Source organism: Lineus longissimus, chromosome 7, assembly GCF_910592395.1.
Source record: "Lineus longissimus chromosome 7, tnLinLong1.2, whole genome shotgun sequence".
In the NCBI taxonomy this organism is placed as follows: Eukaryota; Metazoa; Nemertea; class Pilidiophora; order Heteronemertea; family Lineidae; genus Lineus; species Lineus longissimus.
This window is the reverse complement of record NC_088314.1, coordinates 17,213,608-17,239,241: the sequence shown is the minus strand read 5'-3', so window position 1 is coordinate 17,239,241 and position 25,634 is coordinate 17,213,608. Positions and strand designations below refer to the sequence as shown.

The 25,634-nt window shown below is 42.3% G+C and overlaps 2 protein-coding genes across 4 annotated transcripts; both read right to left on the bottom strand.

The window, feature by feature from the left end:
* Nucleotides 1-6,538: 6,538 nt before the first annotated feature.
* LOC135491174 (caveolin-3-like) lies at nucleotides 6,539-18,647 on the bottom strand. 2 transcript variants are annotated; one of them, XM_064776875.1, is made up of 3 exons: nucleotides 18,416-18,647; nucleotides 10,433-10,510; nucleotides 6,539-7,176 (listed from the first exon to the last, which is right to left on the bottom strand). In XM_064776875.1, exons 1-3 carry the CDS (start codon nucleotides 18,536-18,538, stop codon nucleotides 6,913-6,915), a joined length of 465 nt encoding a protein of 154 aa, XP_064632945.1. In that variant the 5' UTR covers nucleotides 18,539-18,647; the 3' UTR covers nucleotides 6,539-6,912. The 2 variants fall into 2 exon arrangements, with proteins under 2 accessions (XP_064632945.1, XP_064632944.1); XM_064776874.1 differs by having other exon boundaries at nucleotides 7,043-9,806.
* On the bottom strand, nucleotides 15,602-24,458 carry LOC135491175 (caveolin-3-like). 2 transcript variants are annotated; one of them, XR_010447784.1, is made up of 4 exons: nucleotides 24,248-24,458; nucleotides 21,791-21,868; nucleotides 20,297-21,106; nucleotides 15,602-15,712 (listed from the first exon to the last, which is right to left on the bottom strand). XR_010447784.1 is itself a non-coding variant. In XM_064776876.1 (3 exons), the coding sequence occupies exons 1-3, from the start codon at nucleotides 24,359-24,361 to the stop codon at nucleotides 20,843-20,845; spliced, it is 456 nt and encodes a 151-aa protein (XP_064632946.1). In that variant the 5' UTR covers nucleotides 24,362-24,458; the 3' UTR covers nucleotides 19,453-20,842. The 2 variants fall into 2 exon arrangements, 1 of the variants encoding a protein (XP_064632946.1); XM_064776876.1 differs by lacking the exon at nucleotides 15,602-15,712 and having other exon boundaries at nucleotides 19,453-21,106.
* Nucleotides 24,459-25,634: the final 1,176 nt, after the last annotated feature.

The window sequence follows — 25,634 nt, the reverse complement described above, 5'->3', positions numbered from 1 at the left end:
TACCACCTCTACAACTACTCTTCTGACTAGTTCCACTGTCTAGCTTTGCCCCACGTGCCAAAGCGCCCTTACACGTACGGTTTTCACTTTCCCAGCTATTGCCACTTCTATTCCTATTCTGCTCAGCCCTGCCAGGCCCGAAACCGCTCTGTCCACGACTCACCAAGTTAGGCTTCCTGCAAGTATTCCCGCCACTTTTTTCACTCTCCAAGCTATTTGCACTTTTGTTTCTTCCGCCGTTTTGCTCAAAAACAGCACTTCCCACCTGACCCTTAGGCTCAAAGTCTGACCGCCCAAGATTCGCCAAGTCACCTCTACCACAAGAATTCCTACTGCTATTTTCGCTACCCAAGCTTTGTCCACTTTGATTACTTGATCGATTCAACTGCCAAGGGTTACTAACCCTGCTAGAACTAGAGGTGAATACGTCTCTGTGTCTCCGACTCTCTTTCCCACCAGAGTTGGCACTCCCCCAGCTATTTCCACTCTCCCTTCTGGAACCAACGATATCACCACTCGTGCCACTACACTGACCAGAACTCCGTCTCTTCTCTCTTTTACTCTTCTTCTTCTTCTTTTTTGCACTTCCCTCCTCTTTTAAATTTGTCTCTTTGTCACCCACATCTTTTTTTATATCCTCATTGCCAATATCATTTATATTTTCAATCTTACTCTTAGTCTTAACCTCACTACTACTTGTATTTTCTTCAGTTATTTTATCCGCATTTCTGGAACCCTTACCTCCGTACTTATATCTAGTACCAGCAGAAAATGGCCGCTTCCCAACAGCGCCAGAGTTCCTTTGAATATCTTGTGCACCACGTCTTTCACGTGTACCAACAGCATCAACTGATGCCACCTTTGTCGACTTAAATTCACAGACTTCAGAAAGGCATTTGTCTTTTGACTGGTCCTGTCGCTTCTCAATGCATTCTACCACGGAAGTCTTTGCAGCAACACCCTTGTCACTCACATTCAACCCCTCAAACTGTTTCACCAACCCTTTCTTCTTCGTACCTCGGTCATAAAACCTGGATTTCCTACCACCTTGAAACCACGCTTTCCCAATTTCTTTGGAAGTATTTCCGGTAATATTTCTTTCTGGAACCTGATCGTGCCGTTCTCGAATCTTCCCACCGGCAACGATATTAGACGAGAACTTTTGTTCAACAGTGGTATCAGTATTTTCTTCCACAGATTTCAACTCTCTCTCAACTTTTTCTAAATAGCCCGTCTTTTTTACAAAACTGTCATGAGTCTGTTCACCAGCAAGTTTCCTACTCTCACTCTTCACATCAGAAACGGAATCAGTTTTGCTCGCTCTATCGGTTTCTACCACAGCAGATTCTTGCCGACACTTACTATCCTTGCCTAACTCTTGTTTGGAATTACTTTTGTTACTGGTGTCGCTGTCCCAACATTCAGTCGATGGATAAACAAACACTTCCGGTGATTTTTGACACAAAGTCTGGCTCTCTTGCTTTGTTTCTAGCTTTCTATGGGCAGGCTTAGTGTCAGGCTTTCTACAAGTCGACTTGATTTCTGGCTTAGGACGACTACACACAGTTTCCTGCTTCTTGCGAGTGGCCTTAGTTTCTGACTTACTAGACCAAGGCTTAATTTCTGGCTTACGACACAAAGGCTTAATTTCTGGCTTACGACACGAAGGCTTAGTTTCTTGTTTACAAAATGCAGGTTTCGTGACTGTCTTACTAACTTCACAATCCTTTTCTCTGTCAATAGGTTTTTCACTTTGACATTTTACATTTTGGTCACAAGTCTTTCTGTCTTCGAAACTTCTACGACCATACTCCTTGGAACAAATATTTTTATTGGTATTGTCTACACTCGTAGCCCCAGGCTGCTGAGCTAAATTCGCCGTAATATCTATCTGTTTTGTATACCTCTGAGAGAACCCTCGCCCACGACTGACCGGAGTCTTCTTCACGAATGGTTCACCTCGATTACCCTTTCCTTTGACTACAGACTTCCTCTCAGACACACTATCTTTCTCGGGAGGTTTCACATCGGCTGACCTATTTGCATTACAATCAGAAGCTGGTGAAAAAATTGGTAAATTTTCACTAGAATTACCTGTTAACGACTTTTCTTTCGGCAGGTCTAAATGCTGCACAACTGGGGTTGATTTACTCGAGTCTAATATAGCACCCTGCTTGTCTGTTCCCTCTGTCAGAGACTGCCTACTATTCAACGGTAACTCAGCATCATGCCGTCCAGGCAAACCAGAAACTTCCGGGCCAGACTTTTTACCGTGACCACTTCCAACGGTTTGCTTGGATCTAAAATTCCCACCACTACTGCGCGTTCTCCTGAACTTGGAATCTTCACCGTTACCACACTTTGTCGTAAAATGTGAATTTTCACCACTACTATGTGTTGTCCTGAGCCTTGGATCTTCACCACTACGTTTCGTCCTAACCTTTGGATTTTTACCTCTATTCTGATTAGACGTTGGCCTTGTAGTAGTACCGTCACTACTTGTCTGTTTTTGTCTTGACTCAAAATTCTCAACACTATTCCCTTTCTCTCCTGCACCAGCCCCCTTATCTGTCACAGGTGGCAAATTATCAAAATCGCTCGCACCCTCTTTCACTTTCTCTCCTGCACCAGCCCCCTTATCTTCCACAGGTGGCAAATTATCAAAATCGCTTGCACCCTCTTTCACTTTCTGAATAGTACTAGTGAAAACTCTTGATAAATTTAAACTTCCCCTCTTGGTATCATCCATTGAAGTGCCTTAGAGAACATCACCACTGCTCCTCCGTAGAGACCACGGGATGGCATAGGCTTAAAATCTGTAACGATATTATCATCAATGATGGAAAGATGTTTGTCATTCGACTACAACTAATGAGCTACAACTTTACAAGGCATACGATCGGCGCTGAAAGATGGACTTGGAACAAACTTCTTGTGAAAATATAGGCAGTGGGACGGGGACATGTTTTGAAATTTTGTGAAAGAAGAACAAATGGAACAAGTACAACCTGAAAACATTTCCGTGACTGCTCGTTGAACTGTTGCATAAAACCTTCTTTATGCTCTTTGTTGAGACCTTGGATCGAATAGTGGGAGAGTGAGGTTGAAAAATAAGTGCTCTTTTTGAATCGAAAATACTAACAAAAGTCAGGGATCAAAGTTTAGCCTCATTTCATTGCATGTAATAAGCGACTTCAATTCTGCCTTTGTGCGACTAAAAAAGTTGTCTTCAATACTGATTTCTCCGACGTAAATGACGTCACTTGACACTACGCAGTACAAGCTAACAGAGCCAGCCAATGATGTCAGAACAACTCGTCATTGAATATAGCACGACATCACTGGTTAGTGGTTTTGCCGTTTCACAGAAGGGTAGAGATATGAAAGTATGGAGACCATCATGGGCACGATTTTTAAACTTACATTGCAGATTTTAAGTTTTAGGGCTGTGTCATTTCAGATACCCTCAAAAGGCAGCTCGCCAAATCAGGTCCTCCTTGACTCGAGACAGAGTCAGAAAAGAAATCTCAAATTATAGAGGTTTACATCGATCTTGTATCAGACCGGTGTGAATATTTTTTGTCAATCTTCATAACATTCAAGTATTGATGAGAGCTATATTCATCACATATTTTTTTCTTTTTTAACTCTTTCCGCCCGCAAGCTACCATCCACCATGTTTGATTTGCCGCAGACCGTAAGACTAAGAGGTTCTTCACGTGACGTCACAACGTGATGTTTTGACAGCCACCTCCCAATGCATTCCATTACGTGACCATGTGCGACGGCCAATATGGCAGTGCAAAACAATTTGCAACGTCATCGTGTGACGCCAGTGAAGAAACTCTTTGGACTAGGCCTAGGCCTATAGGCCGAAGCCTACTCACGGTTTTTCAAATTCAATTTCCCGCACTGTCACTGTCAGTGTCACATGATGCCTTTGCCTTTGTGGTGACTCAAGCAACATATGACAATATATGACGGTATTTTGACCTCAAGACCATGAGTCTAAACCAGCCATAACACCCACGCGGGGTTTTCCTTTATCACTTTCACTCATGGCCCTGACCTCTGGGCATGCAGTGCAATTCATTTTGCATGCATCGCTCAAATTCATTTCCATGAAAAAGTTTACTCGTCTACGTGTACGTACTGTGCTTGATAAAAATTGATGAAGTTCGCCTGAACAAGATAACTATCGACTAGAACGGCAGGTTATCGGCTTTCTGAATCGAAATACTTACAAAAATTGGCAAAATTGATGAAGCAACGCTCTGTCTGGCAGATGGCAGCTCCCAAAATCGAAATCGAAACCTCCGCGTGCATCGAAAGCACAATGAGGTCACGGCTAGCTGGCGCCATCTGTCCTAAGTCAGTATAACTAAACGAAAATCGAGACAGGTTGTGACAAAACAGAAATGTGTGGTCCAGGTGTCCTATGATAGAATGTGCGGAGTATATGCGATTTGATTGTTCCCACTTTGAGGTATTGACGGTCATGTTCACTATAAAACCATATGCCACAATCTGTGTGGTTTCAATGGGCCTGGACACTGTTTCGAGACTGACACATGCAGTTTGTAATTACGCCACTAGGTGGGGTCCCATTGCATTTCCACTCCTTCAGGATTATGTGGTGTCCCCGGACCAGTGGATTCTATTCGATTTTAACTCTACGGTATCGAAGGTCATTGATCTGCATAGAACCATACAATAGGGAAGGAAGCATTGTCGTGATTGTGCAGGGTCTGTTGGTACAGCGGGGGCAGAGGAGACTGTGATAAAAATGTGCAATTAGTCACATAAAGATGAAGAACTCAACGCCCACCTTTCGGATAAAATGGTTCATTGCAGAAGCTCTATGCACAGCAACCCTATCCCTATCGACGAGCCGCACAACCTACCCTGGGCCCAGGGAGTCTACTTCCTTCATAGCAGCAAATGCGAGTCAGACATCGAGATTAAAACGCATAGAAAGTCATCGTTATCTCTATGAACAATTAAACGAGTCAGACATACCAAACTATACAGACAGGGAGAACACCCCAATGGCTGCGTCCTCTGTCAAATTATTATCTAAGGGTGGACAAGTGCATATTTTAATGCTGCTTGTGTTTAGCCAATAAAAACCGTACCCGAATGGTACCTAGATGCCTGGGCAGCCCATTGCGTCATCCTAATTTGGTCTCCTTTTCAGTATTAAGGGTGAGGAAGGGGGCCGGTCCACTGCGTCCGGAGTGTAATGGTACCCTGCATATCAATGGACTTTTCTCCTTAGTTGTATAGCCCGGTGTAGAAGTTTAAAATGTCCTTGGATAAAATGCCCGGGAAACAAAGGATTCTATTATGCGCTTCAATCTCTGAGCTATTGACGTCATGGTCTCTATAGAACCATATTGCAGAATACAATAGGGCCGGACACTTTTTCCAGGGGGGCATTTGTTACTGTTACACCGGTAGGCCTGTACCCGGTGCTTATCCACAGAGCGGATTCCGTCAGTTGAGCAGCATAACTTCAGCTTTCGACGACAAGTGTGCATGGCTCGGGATCCGTTTATTTAAAAATTTAAAAGGACTGCTGCAGCCAAACCTAACCTCCTGTTGCACACGAACTGGGTCGGAGAATTTTCTGAGCGTGCACCGCACGCGGACTGCATATGGGGACCGTAGCTGTTCTATCTGCGGTTCAAGACTATGGAATGCCTTGCCATGTTCATTGCGAACAGTAACAGACATTGAGAAATTCAAGGCAGAGATTCCAACGGATCTATGGAGTGGTGACGCCTTGAGCGTGGTATACGTATTGAAGTATTAAGTCACAACAGGAATGGTGGGATAGGCCTCGCTGACAATGGCTACAATGGCGACGAGCGATGAGTAAAAGATCGCTACAGTCTGCGGGAAAAAACTACCATCACTCCAACTGTGCATTAAAAACCGATCGAACCGGTGTAATGTTTTTGAGTGTTTCTGTTTTTGAGTGTTTCCCCTCATTGTTTGGTAACGCTCAAAAATAGATTGACAAGTTTTTCTGTGTATCCCCCCTATTGAAAAGTCGTGGTCTCTCTAGCTGCCTATTTGTTTGGAAACACTGACACATGGGGAACAACCACAGATGTTACACCGGTTTCAATCGCACGTCGACGCGATTATCAATCCATGACGCAGGCATCTGCGATGACCTCCGCTGACAAGCGATTTTTCTCGCACTCAGCGATGTCTGTGCTAAAAATCCCGTGTCTGCGGCGCCCATAAGAATCTCTTCAAGCAGATATCAATATGATGTGACTAAATTAAATCAATCCAACGCGTGAATATTCTATACATTGTTTATTTATTTACATACAATAATTATTTGACTTAAATTTGCAGCTATGAGAAAATGATGCAGCAGATAAAGTCCCAGAGATTTCCTCGAAATTGTAAATTACTAAAAAGTTTTTAACATGAAAAGTCACAATTATTAAGTGCAGTAAAATTTACCACAAAATGTACATCATGCAAGGTCTTGGTATGGCATTCTTAAATGCCCCCCCCCCCCCCACCCGGAATATGACCAAGAAATTGCCAAAAAATATTTGGTCGAGTTCACCGTACACAGATACAAAATACTAAGTCGGGGTAGTTCGTGTCCGAGTTCGGCAGAAATCAGTTACAGTATTCTAGAGTCATATTTACACTAAGTTAGTTCTACAGTTCTTTTGATTTTCGTTCAAAACAGGAGATGTCGCCGAACGATGGTTTCGGGATGCATCAGCACGGCGAACAACTCACAGCCTACAAAACTATATTTCAGTACAGAACAGGGTAGCAATATAGCTATGTATACGTTTATCTTTCTTGATCAAGTCGAAGCAAATTTAGATATATACCCGTAAAACCTAAGTCCCATGAAACCTCGATCCTGATAATTTACTCTCTGAGTAAAGTAACTCGTATACTGGACCAGTACTTCCCAGCAGCGACCCAACAGGGCTCGTAGAAGGCACCCAATACGGTCTGGAAGACTTTCTTGGCGCAGTGCAGCTCAATGTCGAAGGCTTTGTAGCAGGGGACGCAACACCAGATCGTACAGAAAGCAAGGCATGCGAAGTAAATACCCCAGAAGATCATAGCAGGGATGGCGCAGAGCAAGGAGGTGATTCGGTAGCACCACAGCTTGGTGCTGGTGAAAACCTGCAAGAGGGAAGAGCAAACAAAACTAAGCGAAGACCAAAAAGCGAAGCAAAGCTAAACTAAAAGCAACCCAGGCCATGCATCCGGTGATAGACCAGCCTGGTCCGTGCCACTGACAGCGGATCGGGGCCCTATTTCAATCGGCCAATCCGGTGATCGAAACATCACTGGAGGCCCAATCAGTACTCGATACTCTAACACTGATAAAAATTAATTTTTCGTTTCCCCTTTCGTGGAAAATAGACACCCTTACGTTTTTGAGCTTCTAAAAGAACAGTTTTTCATTTCCCAAATAATACGGACTGCATTTGTGCCCACCGAAAAATCGGCCAAGTTTAAAACACGTGTATGACAGCGGCAAACCCATGGTCAGGAATATTGAAACAACGCGATCTCTGACCCAAGCTGAGGTTTAGCGTCATGGCTACCTCCTTTTCCATACACACTCCCCTCTTATTGGCGCGCTGAACTGGCCGACACTCTTCGACAAATAAAACTTATCAATATTGAAAAATCTTTCATGATTTTTCGGTCATCACAAATACGCTCCCCGTAGAGGTTTTTCAGTGGGTTTTTCACGATCTCAAAAACAATTTGGGCTTTTTCATTTTACCAATTAAAGCAATTCGGCCAAACGCAATCACAATTGTACGCGTCCCGTATAGAGGGTTTTTGGTTAAATGAAAAAACCCACATTGGACCATGAAACCTTTTATTTTCACTCCAGTTACAGGTTACTGACTGTCAGTCGAGTGTAGAGGAACTCTAGAGTCGAAACCTTCGGGGTACATGTATAAATGCAGAATTCTAGATGGCGCTTCCGACTGTCATTGCTGCTCTCTGGAATCCGCGTTTAGACATAGGGACAGCAAATTCAGCTACTTGCCGCGCCCATGCACTGTGCTGTCTATCATACATATACACCACTGCCGCAACAACGAACCCGCCACCAACTGAAAGAAAATTGATTGGCTGAAAAGAAATACAGGCGCTCGCCTGCTTATAAGATAAGCTAAGTATCACAGTTGGGGTGTATCACAGTCAAGCCATTCCGAAACTCTGCCTGGAAAGTGCAAAAGAAATCAATAATTAGGGTATATTCCCCGAGATGCTTAAGGCTCGCCAGAGCAGCACAACCGCAACCACTGGACCCCTCTTGCAGTAGGAACTGCCACCCATGCACCAGCCACCGGGAGTATACCTGAAATGTATATAAGCCTAATTCTAAAACATCTTGGTTACAATGTACCATGCACTGCATGCAGTGTACAATGCAGCCTGCGTCGTTTTGGCGGAAGTGGTTGTGGTATATGCAGCAATAACTGCTTGGGTTGATGCAAAATATGGAAGCCGAAAAATGCGGTCGAAATCAAAGTTGAGGTGTTTTAGAATAGAAATTGATACATCGCTGTCCGTGTTGGTTGTCTTACCAAACAGCGTTGAGCGGGACGTCATTTCCCACAGAATCTCGGGGCGGCGCCGCGGCCGGTTTTAGCCCGATTTTAGCTCCAATCTCGTTTAGTGAGACCAATCAATACCTCCAGTTCAGTATCAATTCAAGATTGGTTCCAAGTAGACTCAAAGACAAGAGCAGCCATGCTTGTTCAGGTGACGTAATGTTCGCTCTCTGCCGCAACAAAAACAAAATATTATGCCAAGCCACATCACTGAATTATTCAGACACCACTTAGTGACTTATTCATCAAACCATAACCAAAAGCAGAAGGGGATCTAAGCAAGAGTTTGAACTGCTCTGTCCAGGCATGCCAGGGGTTCTAGGGTCGTGGTCTGCGGCGGATACATATCCAAGATGTCTCGCTATTTGACTGCAACAGAATGAATTCATGGGTGCCTCTTCCTAAGGAGGGCCAGTCAGTACCCCAGTCGGACCCAACCCGCGGTTTGACGTGAAAGATTCTCATACCCCTAGACAGAAGGGAGGCCGCAATCATGTATGCCTGAGCACTGGATGTCAACGAGCCCATTGAGAGGTGAGGCAATGTGAACACAGAACTGTGCCAGTGCCGGAGTGCCAACCAAACTCCAGCCAACCACTACAGGGTTACCTCGGCATCTCCGCCCAACGACGCGCGATGTAGCCAGAGAGAGGAGAACTGAAGGTCAGGCTGTGGGGATCGCTAAATGAACTTGCCCGTCCCGCCGCTTTTTGTGACAGCCACATAATTGAGAGCATGATGACCGATATCAAATGCAGATAAGAAGGTGACAGATCAGCGATCGACCATTTCGAAGGTTCAGTCTTCGGAGTCCTCTTGCTTTCTTTACCATTGCAAAACTCACAGAAATGTGCAGTTAGCATGTTTGGCGAAAGGTTTAAAACAAGCACAACAAAGACTTTTCTATTCTGGTTTGTTTTCTCTGGTTATTCTAATATTGTAGAATATCTTTCCAACAGCTAAGTAACAAGGTTCACAGAATGCTGTGATAAGCGTCGTCCAAATCGTTTGGAAGAATCTGAGTTGGATTTCAAAACTTTTCATGCAAGGACGACAACACCACACTGTGCAGAATGATAAGCAGGCAAAGTTGCACCCCCAGAGCACCATGGCTGGGATGGCGCAAATGAGACTGAGAATCCGGTAGCACCAGATGTTCACGGAGTTGAAAACCTGAAGAAAAAAAAAGTTGCATCAGGAAGTCTATACAGGAAGTCAATACTATGGCGAGAACTTGGGACGTCATCATTATTAAAAGGGACGTCAGCGAGGCAATCTGGGGAATTCATTCTCCAGGGTGGTCCGGCAGGAGCTGAATGAGTTACTTTATTACCGGCAGAAGACAGAGGATAGTGGTCCAATACACAATCATCCTGGCACCAGTTTTCAATATACCCCCGCCTCTCGATATTTCAAACGAGGTAGGAGTAAAAAAGCCTGATCTCAGGATGATACACCATAGATGTTTAGCCCAAGTCAATTTCATCCACAAAATGTTCTATAATGTATTGTACTGCTAACTACCACTGCAACCAATAATATCAGCAATAAAGTCCCTCATTTCTAGTTGGTGAAATGTGTTTATGCATTTCAATGCCATTTCATCATACTGTACATCAGGAATTATAAACTCGCCAGATTCCACCAAATCCATTCAATTCATCAATTTGCTACCTGTGCATGAATGTTACAAATCGACTTACACAGGCAAAAGTTCCCGTCCACGAATAGTTGATGGGATAAATCATGAACGTTCCATCCATGGGCAATCCATGGATAGTTGACGTTGACCATCTTACCTTATAACTGAGCACCCAGACTTTGTCAAAACTGTACGTTGTCGGTTCAGGCTCAGCGATGATGTCCTCAAATGTAACCTGGAAATATATAAAGAAATAAAAGAAATAAGGAATAGTATCTGAGGAGAAATGATATTCCATAAAAAATGAGCCCAGGGCTGGAATTGTTTATTTAAGCGTTAACTTTTACCAAATGCGTTATCTCATTCAGGCGTCTTCTTCTTCTTCTCTTCTTCTTCCTTCTTCGATGCCATTCACTTGAGATCTTGGTGCGGCTGCCGCCTCGGTTTTGGTCTACATTTTAGCTCCAGCCTCACGGTGCTTGAGAGGCAGACATAAAACACCTCCAGTTCGGTATCACTGTCTTTAGCTAATGCATTATATTTTTATTGTCTTTGTGTTTATGACATGGCCACTGCCAGGGGGAAAATACGTTATTTCCTCTTGCCACGGCACAAAGATTCCTAGGATTGTAATGTTGATGTAGCTGCTTTGTATTTATAGCAAGATGGTCGAGTTGAAGAAAGTCATTTGATGTATCCGTGCTTGGGCAAGAAAGTGAAGTGTTTCTCCACTTCGTCTGTGATCCTGATCGCGCTCTCGCTTTCGGCCTATACCCCGCGGTCTGTGGAGAGAGGCTATTTCCATCTCTGTGAGCTCTTAGACATATCAAACCTGTAAAATGCCTTTTAAAGGGGTGTATGCCTTTCGCAATTACTGGAGGTGGTCGAGGAAAAAAGTAATGCAATTATACACAATGTTTTAGTGCAGTTATTATGCATACGACTTTGCTGAAACTTGGTATGTATGATATTTGTATAATCAGTCTACGCAACCGCAATGCTGAAATTAATATTTAGTACGTATTGATGCAAATGGACTATTTTCAAATCTTATTACAAGTATCAAATTTTTAACGAATGGCGTAGGCCTTAAAGAGCGTATATAGGGTGTTGACGATACGTTCCACGATGTCAAGCAGGTGCAACGGTAAATACCAAACGTAGTAAGTCCCGTATATGGTCCGCAAGGTAAATATTGCATAGCCATTGTTCTTTTAACTCCCAAAATCAATGTTTGTGGTTGGACTGGAAGACTTAGAGGAATGATTGCACTTGTTCTCAAAACGAGGAGCAATACTGTTGAAAATACATGTATAAAGGCAAGGCCGCAGGAGGGCTTGAATTCCAGCTGAAATGTTATTGGGGCTGAGTATTCTGGTGGTTACTTGGCCTCTGTGCTCGTTATAATAAAAACAGAGCGATACGCCTTCATTAGGAACCCACTTTACTTCCGTACGGCGGTAAAGTATCAGTTGAAGCGACCAAAAATAACAAGCCAAAATAAACGAACCTAATAAACGTTCCAAATATAAAATTGATCAGGTTTGGATGTGATATAATTGCAAGCGTTAGGTTTATGTTTGCATGAAATAAGAAATGCAATATCATTCACATGGGACCTCTTGATTTTGCTCGTTTCAAGTTTTCAAGAAGCCAAAATAAACGAAACGTTCCATGCATCATGCAAAGCTTGAAATAAACTAAATTGAATGGGACTTTGTTGATAATGTTATATATACATGTGCTTAATCATGGATATTAAGTGTATTATAGTTGATCTTTCATTTCAGGTTTAAAAAGAAGAGCTTATTTGGCTCGATTAACTGATTTGACCTTTAGGGACAACTTGGGCGTTGGATTTATCTTGCCAGGAGGATAGTATCCCTGCTTGACACCATGCGCCGCCACGTGTAGTATCGCACCAATGCTGATCTCTAATAATGATTTTCGCCAGTGTTACGAGGCAGTTTTGGACATGGCTTGTGAATTTCAGGCAGGCGTTTGGTTACACCCCGTTCTGCATCGTTTATTGCAGTTCAACGATTTTTCAATGATCCTGTTTGGTGACGTTGCGGTCCTGCTGGAACCAATTTTTGTATGAAAAACCAACATATCTCATGCCCAAGTTGTCCCTTTAAGTTCATTACATGTATGTGCTTTGCGAGAATACTAGTAGACTATCAATGAATACATGCCAATGTAGGCAGGTATCAAATGCCAATGTACATGTATGTATAAAGTATGTCATTAATTCAATAAATGGCCAATCATCGCGGGACTTGTTAGAGATGATGGCATCATTTGGTCATTGTACATGCAGATGAGCACACCACAACATAACAATTGCACCATTTACACCCATTACTACACAAGGGGCAATCTCAAAACACTCTGTGATGCCAAAATAACTGTCTTACCTCCAATAATACATTTTTAAAGGGTCTCTATATAGGCAGCCGCTAGGTGGGCAAGATAAAGTTACACGAAGTCGCCAATAGAGGTCTCTCCTATCTCACCCGTCCACAATCTTGGGATGGTACTTCTTGTACGGTTACATTCTGTTCTGGTGCACTGTTCAAATTTGGGATTTCAAAGATTCTGTTCGGAGAAGTCACTGTCCATCCGAGGTCCTTTTTCGTATGAAGAAGCAACATATCTCATGCCCCAACTAGACGTTGTCCGTTCAAGGGCATTGGCGATATACATGTATAATGTGTTTTTATCTCTAAGCAAATGACGGTTACGGCCTCTGTAGAACCGCATACCGGCCATAATCCGTCAAAATACAATAAGGCCGGACACTCTTTCCTCGGCTGATTTTGAGAGTAACATGAGTACATGGCATTGGGAACCGAGCACATCAGGCTTCACATTATGCAAAGCATGTCTGATTAATGTGTTTTTACCTGGTGAACATATATGCATAATGGTTGTCACTTGGCCTCTGTGCTCGTGATGTTGTTACACCGGCCGGCTGTTGCAAATACAACGCGAACACATAGATACTGAAGTATCAAATTCATATCCAAATGGAACGTGTACTATAGTAAGCGAACGCGACCATACATTTTTGAAAATCTCTTCAGAATTAAGCATTTGCTGGTGGTTGAAATTATCAATTTAGGACTGTCCCTTAATACCTTCTACATCATGGCCAACACCGAGACCAGGGTAGTACCAACTACTACATCCTGAGATCAGGCTTTTTTACTCTTACGACGTATCGAGAGGTGGAGTATATTCAAAACAACTGGTGCCAGGATGCAACTACCAACGATTATTGGATAACCTGATACGAGCACGTGACTACCCCATCTATTGGTAGACCGACGAAGTGCCCAGGAGCGAACGAGAGCTTTCGGTCATGATGATTTCCAAACCGAATTGTAATTTGCGGCGTTCTAAAAGTTTTAAATTCTCATCTTATTAACACTAAACCTACAAAGATGAATATTCATCGTGTGGTGGGAAAACCTTGTTGGTCAAGATGATATTTGACGTCATCCAATAAATTTCGCTAAAATATCATTTGTACAATGTAGGCTGCAGACACACACACACACCCGGCGAAGTTTTTTGGTTTTTTTTCTTTGAAGTATTCATTGAAAGAAAGTTTACTGAAATTCATGAAATACAAACAGCCAATAGGCCGATGAAATTGACAGATATAAAAAGTATGTACCAGATCGGTTGGATTTAATTTAATTTAATTTAATTGAATGTTGATATTGTTAAAAGTAAATGTACCTTTTATGAACGTTTAATGGGACGTGGGTTGATGCAGTTAACGACGTACAATGAATAAAGACATCATTATTCCAAAAGTGGATGATTGTGTTCTATCAATGAAAAAAGCTAATCAGGTTTTTATGCATGCTTTATTACATTTAAAGTCCGTTTAAAATTTCGATTTGAATTTGAATTTGAAATTACATCTATAAACATGTAAAAACGTGTACCTAGACGCACAGAGCCCTGTACATGTTGAATTAGACCTATGGGCAATACCAAGCTCTTCCCAATATGCAGTCAGACCCACATTTCATCGCATCGGCTCGGCATGCATAATTACTTCACCACGGCCATGTTTACCCAAAATTTCCACTAGTGGGCCACCAGCCAACAGAGGCGACGGATCAGGCGAGCCTTTAATAACTGAAACAGCAATACAATTAGGCCTACTCCCATTGGTGTGGTGGCAGCTTGTCAACAACTGCTAACTGAAAATAGAGCCAAAATGATCGAAATAAACAGACTGTTAACAATCGATTGAGAAACCAGGTCGTGTTGAATTCTACATCAGCAGCAGCTGGGGCGAACATGGACTATTTGTGAGGAAGTACTGGCCACTAGATTAAACCGAGGTCGACGTATTTTCTGGCCCGTATAAACGTCAGGCACAATATCTCTTTTCCTCGGACCAGAAAAATCCCTATCGCCCTCGGGATCCTTTAACTTAGATTTGATGTTATCCCATTAAAATGGTGATCGTTCGTCTTTTTCTTTTTCTTTGATATTAGCAGAGTCTTTCAAATAAAGAGTCAGGTAACGGAAAGTTGAGGTTCTGCTTAGGAGAAATCTCGTCAGGAGCAGAACCTCATCTTCACTGCCCAATGGCACCCATCCTTGCAACAAAACCAGATGCAAGTTATGTGTCCACATCCACAGAAGTGATATTCTGATTCCTATAACTCCAAGTGACATTTTCACTCCTGGAGGCCATTTCAGTTGTTTTACCCTAATGTGATTTACATGCTTAGGTGTCGCAAATGTCCCCATGTATACATAGGTGAAACGCCAAAGACTCAACGGACACAAACAATCTATCAGAAATGATAATAGTCACCTCCCCATTGGGGAACATTTCAACCTCGGTGGACATCGTCTTGAAGATTTAAGAGTAAATGTGTTAAGGTTTACTGTCTGATACCGGACAAAGACGTTTCTGCGAACAGAAGCTCATCCGCACTTTTAATCCTATAAACCGTTTTCTTTATCGGGTTCTAGGTTATTCTGTTGTTTTGACACTTTTTCTCTTTGTATAATCCATTCCTGTCAACTTCATTTTCTCTTGCCCCATTCGGATTACTTGTCTGAGTGGGGCTTTTCCCCTTATGTCAATTAGTTAAAACTGTTTGTGAGTATATATCGTTGTGAACGCCTTTACTTCCCATACCATGTGTCTAGCCGTAAGCGATCTAAATGATGATCTTGGCTGTGTCCCTGGCCGTTATTTCCACTGTTAAAAATCTCATACATGTACAGTGGAACCTTCCTTTGCGGACACCTCTCTATTAAGGATAACCTCCTTATTAAGGACACTAGTTTTGGTCCCAAATTGGTTGTTTCCATTCAATTTGACCTCTCCAATCAGGACAACTCTCTATTAAGGACAGCATTTGTCAGTCCCAACGGTGTCCTTAATAGAGAGGTTCTACTGTACTTTAATTATTATGTTGGCCAAATAAATTACAAATTACAAATTACCGGATGAAGACACAGTTAGTGTCGAAAGCTAGTATCAAATATACTCTAGTTGATCTTGATAAAGGCGTTATCCTCTCTTCTTCCTTGTTTTACTCCTTCTTTTATTCTGAACTTCAGGGCAACACTCGGCACTAGTGGCCGAGCTTTATGTGAAGTGTGCGAGGGGAGGAGCATACGACCGCCTCTGGCATTCGAGGATGACAGTAGTCGAAGTGCGGTTTTCACTACAATATCGCATAAGGTGTAAAGTTTTGAAATGTCCTCATGGTCCCGGTGTAAAAGAAATGCAAGTCCCCCCGGAATCTAAGTCCGGTCATTTTGCTAAAGTGAATAGAGTCGCCGAGTTCCTTTGTTGAAGATTATGTAGCTAACCCTAACCAAACCATTAACCACATTCGTTGACAATACACATATATTTTATGGGGTCCTGCATTCCTAGGACGTCCATTCCTTTTACACCGGGAGAGAGTGGCCTTGGAACAAAAGATTCAATAATTCGTTGTTAATATCTGCCGGGCTTTTGCCTTGAAAGGAATTATTACTTCTACAACAAGCGCGAGTGATTAACAGTATCTGTGAATGCATCGTTGGAGGAACTGTTCACCTAATTACTTCAGTGTTTGAAATCATAAAATGATCAAGATTTGAGAAAAGACATTGGCGGCAACGAAATCAGCGCCTCTAATGTCAAGATTGTGGCGGCAAAGGGGTACATGTAACTTTTGTTGGATTCTTATCTCTTGTGCAACAAGCACAATGCAATGTCCAAAGACTATATCAATATAATGAATGTTAACACGGTGGGGGTTTAAAGCCCTCGTATTATAAAACAAATATTTGAAATCTGGAACGTAAAAGGACAACTTACAATGCTTGTGTTAAGGCGCTTTGTTGTTACGGAGCAAATTATTATGGTATACCACATATTGAATGGTATGTTGTCACCCCACACCCCAATGAACCTTCTTTAATCGATCATATAGTACATGTATCTTAATCTGAATTTGTTCTTTTTTTAGTTCATCCAAGTTTTAGAGTTACATACATGAGCCTAGAACTACAAAAGAAAAAATATAAATATTAGCAAGTATTTCAAAACTAAGGTTGGGTAAAATTTCACAAGTTTATTAGATGTGCGATATAGATAACACTTTAGAGGTAATCATCCTACCAAAACGCGTTATGCGACACAACACCGTTTGGCCGAAACGTGAACCCGCAGAAAATTCATTTGAAAATATTTCTCAGACATGACTGTTTCTTTGACATTTGAATACACTATCAACAATGTCAGTGGGTTCCTAATTGTATGATGAACGGTTAGCTTCGAGGTCAGTGTGATATGACCCAAGACGTTTTTGTCCATCTTTTCTATCATCTGCCAATCTACCTAGGAAGAAGTCACCGACCCCTCCTGGGAGTCTGTTCTCTCGAAAACAAACAACTGACTCCCCCCCCCCTTATAATTTGCATTCACTTAGTTTTGAAAGAGTTCTAAACGCTTTAGGATGTTAAGTTACGGTTACAATGGTGGTGCCTATGTTCAACTCTTAACAGCCTCCAGCCGCTTTGAAATACACATGCTTTTCCTCCTAATCCATACCAGTTACGTTTCGTACAGTCCTAGATATAGGCCTATTGTCACGGACAAAAGGAATCTTGATCAGAAACAAACAAAAACACTATTTTCAGGCTAGAAGTTAGTTATTTTAGACTGCAGGCTTGTTTACATTGTTTTGTTATCGTCAATTTACCTAACGGCACCAAAGGACTATACCTCATGTTTTGGCGACGTGTTGACTGTACGACAATGCATCCATCACTGCACATGCATATCACCAGAACAGTGAATTTCGCGTGAGTAACTGTTCAATGCCCGTCTATTTCACGCACCTCAGTTGCATCAAAGCAATTTATGCATAGAGTCATTACTATGGAATTTCCAAACGCGAGTTTCAGTATGAATGGAAACATTGTACATATATTCAGCCACAGATATATACATGAAGATCATCAGCTCCATCCCACCTGACAACACTCATAAAATACTAGTTAATGAGTGTTGTCATTTGGGGTTGTAGTTTTGATGTTCATGTAACTGTGTCTGTGGTTGAGCACGCCAAATCATGGAAGTTTTAAAATAGAACCTTCTTGGCCAAATCAAGCGTTGGCCTAGTTTTTTCATGAGCGGTTAAAAATGTAGGCTTAAACGCATCCTCGAAAACCAGCCTCAGTCGTATGCTCCTCCGCTCGCACACCTTACATAGGAGCCGCTGTGGTGTAGTGGCTTGGACTCTCGACCAGCGGTCAAGAGGTCCCGGGTCGGACTATCAGACTATAAACCCTCAAACTTTAACTTAACATAAGGTCGGTCATTGGCGTAGAGTGTTGTGAAAAGTCCCAGATGGCTAAAAAAGGCTGATCGTGCAAAATTTACTGGTATTTCTAAGGTCTTGTATCCTGGGGGAAATAGGGGTATGCTTTGCTGCTTCTCGGCCCTTTCAAGCGCACTACCCACGATTAAGTGACTTCCTAATCAGGATGAGATTCTTGGAGATCGAACTAGGATGCATCCTCGTACACGAGGATTTTCAACATAATACTTAACATAATACTTTTCAACATAATACTAGTGATTATCGATGAAGCTTACCTTGATGTGTTCGTTGATATGCTGAGGATCCCTCTCATTCACATCGATATTTCTTTCATCAAGGGCCGGGTTACCCGTGTTTTCTCCCTGAATTTGCAAATTAATTCCTTTGTCTTCTGCCATTGTTCCGGTTACAATACGGTCGAAACTGACAATAATAAGAGTACTAAAGACTTCTTGAGTTTGTGACCTTCCTTAATAGCTCAACTGAATTCGCCTCAATGGCGCGCTATTGATAAATCACCCTGTGAAAAAAACCAACGCCCATTGTCATAAATAGGCTCGACCGTGTTCTCATTATATAATTGACTTTTGGATCGGGTCATTTTTTGTGGGGGTGTGCTAGGACGACAGCTGGGCTTCCCGCGTGAATGTCGCTTTAACTAGTTTAAATAACAAACGATGTGTCGTTTGTGTGTTTGTTTGGTGTCGGTGTGTCCCAATGAACCAGAATTGTTTCTATTTTCTCCCCAACACGAACATCAGCAACTAATGGCGCCTCGATGTGGTCACAATCAATATCCTTAAAATAAGTCCAACTGACCCGTCTCTATACCAGTAGGCCTACAGAGCAGATTTCTTTGGAAGTGAGTAAGTGATATACACGTACATGTATAATTTTATCAGACAAACCAAAATATGCAAATACGCGCACGTTGTTTTTATTTTGTCTACCGGGATCTGGCGCCGTATATGTAAAAGGACCAATTGATGTTTACGGCATCGAAGCCACCATTTCGTCTACAACTTGAAATCCTTCAGCAGTTAGAACTCTTTCACCTCATCAAAACTAATGTGGACATCCCCCGAAATGACTCCGACGAGCACACTTCATCTCCGCCACAGGCATGATCATGACAGGACCGAATATAGGTCTTGGTAATCAGGCCTATACATGGCATAATGCACGGTACATTGCGGTATGATAAAAACCGTAGCCACATTGGACCTACATTGCGATCTATCACCTGCATCAGAACTACCTTCCTTGGGCGCAACGAAACAATGATTAAATCCAAGTCCCGAATTTTCATGTATAACAGTGGAGTTTATTCAACAACATTTGACACAATATTACAATTGTATACAGACATGCAGGAGCACAACCATGCACGACATTCAACCCAATTTCCCGGGGAGAGAATCGGGATGATTGCCACCTGGCATGGCGAGGGTGTACGTACAGTAGTGTGATGAGGCGGTATCCTAATATGCTTGAATATTATCGCCGCTTTGGAGAATGAATTAAATCAAGAAGGTAGATTAGAGCGCGAAGGATCATTTGACAATGCATATTTAGCATTTGATTTTACCCAATTCAGACAATGGGTTGGGTTGATTAAATTGGAGGTTGATTGTCCAATGCAATCGTTTGGTTACGTTTCTGAAAATTACGGCGAACTTCTTAAGTCTTAGTGAATATAATGTAAAGATAATTGAAGTGAAGATGAACCGATATATCAATGAACATCCTATTAGGGTCCCAGTATTCTTGCTTGAAGTCGAAATAAAAAGCAAGTAAAATCCTATAAAGGCCGGCTAACAGTTTTTTTCTTTTAGAAAGGGTGACGGAAAAGAACAGCTAACAAAACAATGCAATTACACCTAAAAGCTGGTGGAAGCCGACAGCGAGGTACACTTTCATGCGTTGTACAATAGTAGTCGTATGTGCGGTTATACACAGGACATTTCAATTGGTTGAAAAGACACTCCCGAACCAGTGGAACCAGTGGACTTTTCCCCATCATTATTTGTTGAATTTTTCAATCTTCAGGAGAAGTACGGCGGAGGAGTGGTAAAAATGCAAAGAGGGGGTAGCGCGAGATGATGCCGGGCCAGCACTAAGAGTTGGTGTATAGTTCGGTGCTCCGATGGAATTACATGTACATAGTAAAGGTGTGCACAAAAAAGGTTTGCGGACATCGGATTTACCTCTTTCAAGAGCATATAGGCCCGATTTCACTGCAGCGAGTACCGCCGCGGTTTACCGCTGAAGTGGAATACGGGTCATAGACTACGCATTGCAAGTTGCTCCGCTTGGTTCGACTTTGGTTGGCACAATCGAATCGAAAATTTGTTAAGAAGGACTGCAGGCCCTCGCTTCACCGATATCGCGGCAAGATGCACGGCCTTCCATGAGTGGGTTCCGATGAAGAAGAACCATGCGGAACAACCGGCAATGTTTTATAGTCTGTCACGTGAATCGCCACACTTTTCCTCAGTTGCGCCAGTCCTGGACTTGACCAATCACTCACCAACTGAGATCAATTGTGGTTAGGAAGGTAGGGAATCGAAAGGCTCCCGGTTGTATCCTACCGGCAAAGGATAAGTTACATAGACTTGTGATATGAAACCTGTATTTAATAAATCTATACCCCCTCAAAAGAAAACATCCTTCGTTAATCTTCTGCAGACATCTCGGTGGATTTACTCTTTGACCATTGTCACCCGGATGTTTGACCAGCATTTTCCAATGGCAGCCCAACATGGCTCGTAGAAGGCACCCAATACGGTCTGGAAGATTTTCTTGGCGCAGTGCAGCTCAATGCCGAAGGCCTTGTAGCAGGGGACGCAACACCAGATCGTGCAGAAAGCAAGGCATGCGAAGTAAATACCCCAGAAGATCATAGCGGGGATGGCGCAGAGCAGAGAGGTGATTCGGTAGCACCACAGCTTGGTGCTGGTGAAAACCTGCAAGAGAAAAGCAACAAAATCTATTTTTTGCAGCCACATGGCTCCGATCCGAACGTTACATGACGATGGGTATAGTAGTTCATCATCAGTGGAACAAAAGCGGGAAAGGGCGGTGGGTATGGGAGGGTTTGGCGGTCGTTTTCCAAAAATTCAATGTCAAGTCCCGGTCTATAAAAGGGACAACTTAGGCGTGGGATTTACCTTGCCAGGAGGATAGTACCCCTGCTTAACACCATGTGCCGCCACGTATAGTATCACACCAATGCTGATCTCTGATAATGGTTTTCGCCAGTATATTGCGAGGCAGTTTTGGACATGGCTTGTGAATTTTATTAGGCAGCCCTATAGTTGCACTCCGTTCTTGTGTATTGTTTATTGCAGCTCAATTATTTTTTCAATGTATTTTTTGGAGAAGTCACGGTCCTACTGGAAGCCATTTTTGTATGAAAAACCAACATATCTCATGCCTAAAGTTGTCCCTTTTAAACAGGATTTTCAGCTCAAGGGCTTTTCTCGGTCAAGTGAAATTCATTTTACAAGGGAGTTCTCATCTTGAACCAAGCATGCGCATTTGATCAGAGGGGAGATTACGGACGGAGTACCTCTGATGGTTCAGAATGAGGAGTTCTCGGCCCGACATCCTCCTTGGCGGCACCTATAAAGTGTGTGCAGGGATCTTACCTTATAACTGAGAATCCAGACTTTGTCGAAACTGTATGTGGTCTGCTCTGGCTCAGCAATGATATCTTCGAAGGTAACCTACAAATATAACAAAAATTAACAGTGAACCTGGAACACATAGTATGGCGCTCCGATGTGGTCACAATAAACCAAATACAAGTTGAAATTCTGTTCAACTGAACTTTACGGTAGTCGGGCCGTATGTGTCATACATTTTTTGTCTACTTTTGATTTTTTTTCTCGAATTACCAAGACTGAAAATAAAAAGGACTGAAAATAAAAAGAACTGACAATAATTTCAGGAGGATGGCTCTGAAGGTCATCAGATATTGGTTATGATGGTATCCTGGGATGGTTATTCATCAAGATATACCATTTGTAAATACTGGTAATGTTTACCAGCACAATACTAATTATTTATACCTACATGTACATCATGACATGTAGGGTAATGACATGACTATAACATACTACACGTAATGGGTAATGGGTAATGAAATGCAATTTTCACAACTGAACACACTTGCCAAATGGCATTATGTCATATTATTATATTATCCGGGTGTTGGGTAAGTTGCTTCTCTAGACACAAATAAAATGGCTCATCATCACTTCATCACCGACGGTAGCTGTCCGGACGCATAGTTTATACAGGGTGTTAATAAAAACGTGTTAACCCCATTGATTTGGTACTCATGTCGTTCCAGTTCAATTAAAGCAAAAAATAACGATATAGAGTGGTTTCACGTGACGTCATCACCTGCCATGCCAGAGGGATAGACAAAGAAGGAAAGCCCAAATGACCATGACAGCATTTGATTCAGTTACTGTTAAGTCAGGCAAGACAAAAAATTGTTCTGCCCTCCAACATGGCTGACCGTGAAAACACTCTATTGCTTGAAAACTACTCCTAAGATCATGGGATGTCCTCTTAGATTGCCGAGTTAGGGCTTATTACACATCTCTTAGACCAAAGTGGCCTACTTTCTGGTGTAAATAGGTCAAAGGTTATAAAATCCTATGAGAGTCATATCTCAAGAAACATTCATTGTATGATATTCGAATGGATGTCAGTGATTAATCTGATCAAGCTGAACATTTAAAGAATTGAAACAATTTGACCTTGACCTTGACCTAATTTCCAAGGTCGCAGCGATCAAATTCTTTTTAACCATAACGGTAACCATATATACGCACACTCAAGAGGATCTTGCTGACCTGATACGATACACTGTTTAGTCAGCATGTGCATCTGGCATAATACCTGATACAAAACACTGGGTAGTCAGCATAATACACAAAACATTCTGGTTAGACAGCATGAGGACTTGGCTTAATAGCTGATACCAACACTGGTTTGTCAGCATGAGAATCGGGCTAACCTGATACAAAACACTGGTTTGTCAGCATGAGAATCGGGCTAACCTGATACAAAACACTGGTTTGTCAGCATGAGAATCGGGCTAACCTGATACAAAACACTGGTTGGTCAGCATGAGAATCGGGCTAACCTGATACAAAACACTGGTTTGTCAGCATGAGAATCGGGCTAACCTGATACAAAACACTGGTTTGTCAGCATGAGAATCGGGCTAACCTGATACAAAACACTGGTTGGTCAGCATGAGAATCGGGCTAACCTGATACAAAACACTGGTTGGTCAGCATGAGAATCGGACTAACCTGATACAAAACACTGGTTTGTCAGCATGAGAATCGGACTAACCTGATACAAAACACTGGTTGGTCAGCATGAGAATCGGACTAACCTGATACAAAACACTGGTTGGTCAGCATGAGAATCGGACTAACCTGATACAAAACACTGGTTTGTCAGCATGAGAATCGGACTAACCTGATACAAAACACTGGTTGGTCAGCATGAGAATCGGACTAACCTGATACAAAACACTGGTTTGTCAGCATGAGAATCGGACTAACCTGATACAAAACACTGGTTGGTCAGCATGAGAATCGGACTAACCTGATACAAAACACTGGTTTGTCAGCATGAGAATCGGACTAACCTGATACAAAACACTGGTTGGTCAGCATGAGAATCGGGCTAACCTGATACAAAACACTGGTTGGTCAGCATGAGAATCGGGCTGACCTGATACAAAACACTGGTTGGTCAGCATGAGAATCGGGCTAACCTGATACAAAACACTGGTTGGTCAGCATGAGAATCGGACTAACCTGATACAAAACACTGGTTGGTCAGCATGAGAATCGGACTAACCTGATACAAAACACTGGTTGGTCAGCATGAGAATCGGGCTAACCTGATACAAAACACTGGTTGGTCAGCATGAGAATCGGGCTAACCTGATACAAAACACTGGTTGGTCAGCATGAGAATCGGGCTAACCTGATACAAAACACTGGTTGGTCAGCATGAGAATCGGGCTAACCTGATACAAAACACTGGTTGGTCAGCATGAGAATCGGGCTTACCTTCAAATGGTCATTGATATTGAGGGGATCTCGCTGGCCGACATCGATATTTCTAGACTCAAACGCTGGGCTGGTGCTTTCTCCTTCCACGGTTAGCTTGATGTCTTCGCCCATTTTTAACAGTCAGGTTTGAGGAAGATTTTAGAAAAGAGGGAAAGCGGGTCTAAGCAGAAAGCTGGCGTTGTGCCGAATGTAACGTGGTATGGAGAGAATACGCCTTGATCAGATGTATGTAATTATATGTTACAAACGGGTGGTTATGACACCGCATGGTGGGATTACCTCATACGCGGGTCATTTCACACTGTGGGTACGCCATAGCAGATGAGTGGTGAGTTACACCTGTTTTCCCCCCAAATGAGGCATTGTGATTATGTCAATACATGTACATGTCAAAAACACTAAAGTTCCACAATGTGCGATGATTGATTTTTGTTGCATTATAGAGTATCTGCTGCTTGTTTAAGTCAAAATTGCTTTAATTTGGATTAAAATAGTGCAATATTCTATAGCTGAACTTTTTGCTCAAAAAAGGTCTTTGCCATTATATAGATGACAAAATAAAAAATTAAATATAACACACTTTTGAAATTTATATGATAACATAACGTTTACTATGTTCAACAGGAACTTATGTGTGTTGGAGGTGTGTGTTGGAAGTTCCTTTCGAAAATCGACGTGATCAAAGATTCAATATGGCCGCCACGACAGCCATGTCGATTTCTCACCAAGCCAGTTTCTTTTTCGGTCTTGGAAGTCTAGGGGTAAGTTTCCTTTCAAAATGTGGCCACTATAAATGCTTAGCCAATTCCAACATTTATGCCTTATCAGCAGTTCCGTAGTTCCTAAAATAGCTCTGTGCAATGATTGAGCTCATCAGAATTTGGATGTTTTGGGTTTTTTGGAAGAACACAAATAAATAACTTTTTTCAGATATTTCACAGAGAAAATGCCTTTGTTTCGGTTTCATATCAATAAAAGAAGCGGTCTTATATCGGTGATTCTAAAAGGCCTTAGTCACAGTATATCATTGTTTCTAATACAAAATACATTACGCCTCGTTTTGATCGGAGCGGTCTTGGTATCGTAACCAATGACCGCCTGGGTAGGTATAAAATGCGTGACGTCATCTTCACAAGCAACAATATGGCGGAGTTCCGGACACCAGGCTGGATCATTCTTTGACGAAAACGGCACATATATACCTTTCAAATCGTATTTAATTTGTTTAATTTTGAAACCTTTTAGAATAGAAATTAATACCTCGCTGTCGGCCATTGGTTGTATAATCAAGACCGCTCGGGTAGACCTCAAATTACGTCCAAAACCCTCGGCGAAGCGCCTCGGGTTTTGGACTGCATTTTCGGTCTACCCGACCGGTCTTGAT